The sequence below is a fragment of the Frankliniella occidentalis genome, unplaced genomic scaffold (genome assembly GCF_000697945.3).
Source record: "Frankliniella occidentalis isolate FOCC.00 unplaced genomic scaffold, Focc_3.1 Scaffold30, whole genome shotgun sequence".
NCBI classification, from domain to species: domain Eukaryota; kingdom Metazoa; phylum Arthropoda; class Insecta; order Thysanoptera; family Thripidae; genus Frankliniella; species Frankliniella occidentalis.
The window spans coordinates 2,066,039-2,071,530 of record NW_026267160.1 but is presented as its reverse complement, the minus strand read 5'-3'; the positions used below and the strand labels follow the sequence as shown (position 1 = coordinate 2,071,530).

Below are 5,492 nucleotides of genomic sequence, written 5' to 3'. Positions count from 1 at the left end.
GGGAGGGGGGAGAGGGGGCAAGCACACACAGTACAGCCGCTCACGCACACAGTGCACAAAAAGCCCGAAAAAACCTGAAAAGCTGCGACCGGGGCTCCCTCTCTGGGCGACACGCGCTGCTGCTGCGAGGGGCGTAAGTGCGTGCCAGTGCTGCCATAGGGTAGGCCCCGGTAGGCCCGCCCTCGCCCCGCCCCGCCGCGGCGCCGACCAAGGCCGTGGAGCGGTACAAGGGCTCGCAGGGCGGGGCGAGGCGCCGCTGTCCACCGCACGCCAAGAAGGGACTTTACCGTCCAAGGGCGCCAGTAGTCGCCGCCACCATGGTACCCCTCCCCGCCCCGCACGCACCCACAAACGGAAACCAACCAACATATTAATGCAAGTTTTCGACGATCTGAAAATGAAAATCATTATTATGCAGATTCTGTGTAGTGCATTTTTTAGTTTCAGGCTCGGGTAAATCCCCGTTCGAGCGACGCCGAGGTCCAGCTTAGGGCTGGCAAGCGGTGGAGACAGGTGCGGGTCAGCGCAGGTAGACCTGTCCGCGTCCACCGCCACGCCATCCCCAGCCACAGCTGCCGCCTCCATAGTGCAGTGCAGGTGCAGACGCTTCACGCTTGCCAGTCGGCGAGTGGAAGTCGCACCAGGAGGATCTACCTGTGCGGCCGTCAGAGCGGTCATCGGCGACCTTGCCGGTGCCCCGAGGAGTGTGACAAGTGTTCAAGCGGTAAGCAAATGCAACGAGCTACAATATGAAAAACGCTGCCCCTGCCCCTGCGAGCACCGGCCAACGGCTAAATTTAGCGAATTAAAACCACATGAAACTCCATTGCCAATATTTTGGCAATGAAACTCCATCGCCAAGGTTTTGGGGATTGTATTCATCGTCCTCACTGTTTTTCGTTTGGCTATTTCACATTGCCAGCTTTTGGCAATGGCCTCATTGTCACTGGGTTGACGATGAGCGGCCCATCGCCACAGTAGTGGTAGTGAAAATGTCCCATCGCCAACTCGTTGGCATTGCCACATTTGGTAGTGGTTTCATCGTCAAATGAATTACAGTGTTGGCGATGGCCTCATTGCCACTGGGTTGGCAATAAGCGGCCCACCGCCACTGTAGTGGTAGTAAAAATGTCCCATCGCCAAACAAAGTTCATTGCCAAAAATGCGCTTCATTGCCAACCCAGTGGCAATGAGGGCGTTTTCAACGCAAAGAAATGGCGATGATCATCGCCAAACAAAAAAAAGGGCACGGCAGGCCAGTCCCTATTGTGAGTACAATGGATCCCTATTGTACTTACAATAGCGACTGGCCTGCCGTGGTGACATTTAGTGAAACAACTATCACGGTAAAAACGAAGTCCCATTTTTTTTAGGGAAAAGGGAAAACTTTGAGGGAGTCAGTAACTTTGAGGGATCTTTCTTGAAAAATAAGAAATTGTTTACGTGCTTTCAGACGTACTTGCACTCGTAAATCATTCAAAAAATCAGTTTCATTTCTTCTCATTGTACACGCATCAAACTTTGCAGGACGAGTTCCGCAGCTCTAAAACTAAGAAAAACCCATTAAATTTGACCAACTGTCAATTTGATCAGTTATTACAAAGCTCTTAAGTAGCGAGGTGGGCGCAGCAGCAGCCACGCTAACTTTGAGGGACTCCCCCAAAATTTGTGGGTCGTTCTTATTTTTCAAGAAAGATTCCTCAAAGTTACTGACTCCCTCAAAGTTTTCCCTTTTCCCTAAAAAAAATGGGACTTCGTTACCGTGATAAGAGCGGGCCTCGCTTGTTTGTTTGGCTATTTTCCATTGCCAGTGTTTGGTATTGGTAGACCATGGTCTCATCGCCACTAGGTTGGCAATGAGCGGCCCATCGCCACTGTAATGGTAGTAAAAATGTCCCATTTCCAAACGGGATTCATTGCCAAAAATGCGCTTGATTGCCAACCCAGTGGCAATGAAGCCGTCTTCATTGCCAAGAAATGACAATGCTCATTGCCAAAATAACAAGCAGGCCCGCCCTTCCGCCAAACGGAGTTGCCAGCTCCACTTCGCTGCGCCGGCAACTCCGTTCGGCAGGGGCCGGGCCTGCTTGGCCTGCCGGCGGCGATGGTCGGGCCTTCGGCCCGACCATTTCAGTCTCGCGATTTACTGAAGTGCAGAATCAAATAAATAATGTGACCGGTAAATTACTTTGCATATTTGAGTAAACTAAAGCGTTCGGCTGGGGGCCTGCGGCCCTAGAGATTTGCTCCTTGGAAATGACAAAAGACTGTAACGGGGCAACACCGTGACTACACCCCACCCTTCTGCTTTGCTTAAAAATTTAAAAAAAATTAACCCGCGCAGTTTTTAGATTGTATATTGTTTGTCAAAGAGTCTTATAACTTGACTTTCTGCCATTGTTTTCAATATATCCACCTCTAGGGCCGAAACAGTAAATGATACGGCTAATGCGAGGGTAGTTCTTGATTCAGAACGTGTTGTTTTGGGGGGGTACTTCCTCTGACATTTTACTATTGGACGCCTCCTTGTACGTCTTTATGTGCAACGTGGTCATTTTCGCCGTATTTCGTCGAAAAAAGCACTCTAGCGCCCAAACGGTTAAGGATAGCGTCAAACGGGCAAAATTTTCGCCCAGAGGGCTCTACTTTCACGAGTTACCCCTTAGGAGACCATAAAAAAAATATTTTTTTTCTACTTTTTGGACCAACCCCTATTTCTTTGTTACCCCCTTTCACCCCCTTAGGGGTGGTTGCTAGGATTTGCACCAGGCGTTTCGTTGTCCAGGAGTGACCCCTTAGATACCCTGAAATTTGCAGACCTCTAGCTCATCTCCTTCCTCTTACACGGACGACGGACAGACAGACGGACACGAGAGCGGTTGCATAAGCCCGCTTTAATGCTTTCAGGGTGGCCACCTCCCGGTACCTATCAGAATTCCCGGCTTATTCCCGGTTTTTTCCCGGCGCTAAAAATTCCCGGCTTATTCCCGGATTCCCGGAAATTCCCGGTGAGTGGCCACCCTGTGCTTTTTTCAAAGCAGAAGGGCGGGCTAAAAACAGCGAATGTTCAAGATCCAAGAAAACAGGCAGTAGATTTAGTATCACGCTTCCAGCATTGCAATCTAGAAAGCTAATATTTTGCAAAATTCAACCGCTAGTCTCAAATGATGTGTTGCGTGCTTTCTCGATCTCTTCTCAGACGGAAGTAACCTCACTTTGTATACAGTGTCGAAAAGTTGCAAAAGTAGGGGAAATCAAATAAAATGTGTATGCCAATTAACTAAAGTGTTCTGTTGTGTTCCTTTCAGATACAACGTGTATCTCCTGTTCTACACCCAGGCCATACCCGTTGGGTCTTTGCTACAAGGAGTTCTCTTCTTAAAACAACCGCACCAGTAGCAGAATAACCAACATGAGCAAGGCGCCATCATCGGAGCAGTGTACAATCTGCAACAAGAAATTTACATCACGCTACTATTTGCCAAGACATCTCCTGACCCACACAGGAGAGAAGCCCTTTGAGTGCACCATCTGCAACAAGAAGTTTAAAGAGTCGGGTAACTTGCGCGAGCATCTCCGAATCCATACAGGAGAGAGGCCCTTTGAGTGTTCTATCTGCGATCAGAAGTTTGTACGAAATAGCGCCTTACACAGACATCTCCGGACCCATACAGGAGAAACGCCCTTCGAGTGTACAATCTGCAACAAGAAATTTAAATCACCCTGCTATTTGCCAAGACATCTCCGGACCCACACAGGAGAGAGGCCCTTTGAGTGCACCATCTGCCATAAGACGTTTGCAGAAACGAGCACCTTAAACACACATCTCCAGACCCATACAGGAGAAAGGCCCTTCGAGTGTGCAATCTGCAACAAGAAATTTAAAAAGAGTGAGTCTTTGCGCAGACATGTCTCATTGACCCACACAGAAGAGAGACCCTTTGAGTGCACAGTCTGCAACAAGAAATTTAAAGAAAAGGTAAAATTGCGACAACATCTGCAGATCCACTCAGATGAGAGGCAGTTCGAATGCGGGATCTGCGAAAAGAAATATAAGCGTAAAGAGGGACTGACAATACATCTTCGGACGCACACCGGAGAAACACCTTCCGAGTGTTCAGTGTGCAACAAGAAATTCAAATCCAGAACTCTTCTGCGCTCTCATCTCCAGACCCACTCAGCAGAAAGGTTCGAGTGTGCAATCTGTAACAAGAAACTCAAACAAAGGAGCATTCTGCTTGCTCATCTCCGGACCCACACTGGGGAGAGGCCCTTTAGTTGTCCATTATGCGACAATAAATTTAAAACTAGTACCGTTCTGCGCACACATCTCCGGACCCACACAGGAGAGAAGCCGTATGAGTGCACAATTTGCAACAAGAAATTTAAGTTTAGTGACAATCTGCGCGTACATCTCCGGACCCACACGGGAGAGAAGCCCTTCGAGTGTACAATCTGCAACAAGAAATTTATCCAACGGGCAACCTTGGACTCACATCACCGGACCCACACAGGAGAGACGCCTTTTGAGTGTTCAATATGCAACAAGAAATGTTCAACAGGTACCGCTTTGACCATGCACTTCCGGACCCACACAGGCGAGAAACCATATAAATGCACAATCTGCAACGTGAAATTTGCGATAACAGGTAATCTGCGCGAACATTTGCGGACCCACACAGCCGAAAAACCATTCAAGTGCACAATCTGCAACATGGCATTTTCGGCACCAGAAGGTCTGCGCGTACATTTGAGGGGACACACAGGGGAGAGACCATACGAGTGTACAATCTGCAACAAGAAATATGGAAAAAGTTCCTCTTTGAGAAGTCATTTGCGGACGCACACACAAGAACGAGAGGGGCCCTTTAAATGTACAATCTGCAACAAACAACTCAAAACAAGTGGAGGATTGCGCTATCATCTCCGCGTCCACACAGGGGAGCTGCCATTCCATTGTTCAGTCTGCAACAGAAAATTTTCGCATGGCTCAAATCTGCGCTCTCATCTTCGCACACATCTTAGAGCAGATATGAGAGATACTACTGAGTGAGAAGTATTGTCTGAACCAGTTTTGAACGCTGGACATCCAGCGTGTGCATCTTTGAGGGCTCACAGCAAATCGAAAATAGACTACTTGAAAAGTGTTTTTTGTTTGTTTGTGTAATTAATTATAAGATCTATTCATTACCTTTGTTGTTTATTTTTGAATAAAATTCTCACAAAGTGCCATGAATCACTCAAGTTTATGTATGTGTTTAATAAGTTCTTTAACTCCTATTTTCGTGAGAACAGTGGAGGGAGATCTCCCTCCACCGTGTTCGTGAGTAAGAGAGCGGCCTAGAGCGGGCGGGCCGGGGCCGCCAGGCCCAACTGGACCGCGCTCGCTGATTCCCTCCCTGCAGTATCATTTTGGCATGTTGATTCTGCGCGCATCATCAATTACCCGAGCCGGGCCGGCCGTCAGGTTCGGTTTGGAGGGGGGGGAGGCA

At 48.5% G+C, this 5,492-nt stretch overlaps 1 protein-coding gene across 1 annotated transcript; it reads left to right on the top strand.

Moving 5' to 3' along the window:
• Positions 1–175: 175 nt before the first annotated feature.
• Positions 176–5,211, top strand: LOC113209630 (zinc finger protein 26-like). The gene is made up of 2 exons (XM_026427267.2): positions 176–724; positions 3,309–5,211. The coding sequence occupies exon 2, from the start codon at positions 3,413–3,415 to the stop codon at positions 5,051–5,053; it is 1,641 nt and encodes a 546-aa protein (XP_026283052.1). The 5' UTR covers positions 176–724; positions 3,309–3,412; the 3' UTR covers positions 5,054–5,211.
• The last annotated feature ends 281 nt before the right edge of the window (positions 5,212–5,492 follow it).

Excerpts from the sequence above, each read along its gene's own strand:
- LOC113209630 (XM_026427267.2), top strand. The coding sequence starts at position 3,413 with ATGAGCAAGGCGCCATCATCGGAGCAGTGTACAATCTGCAACAAGAAA.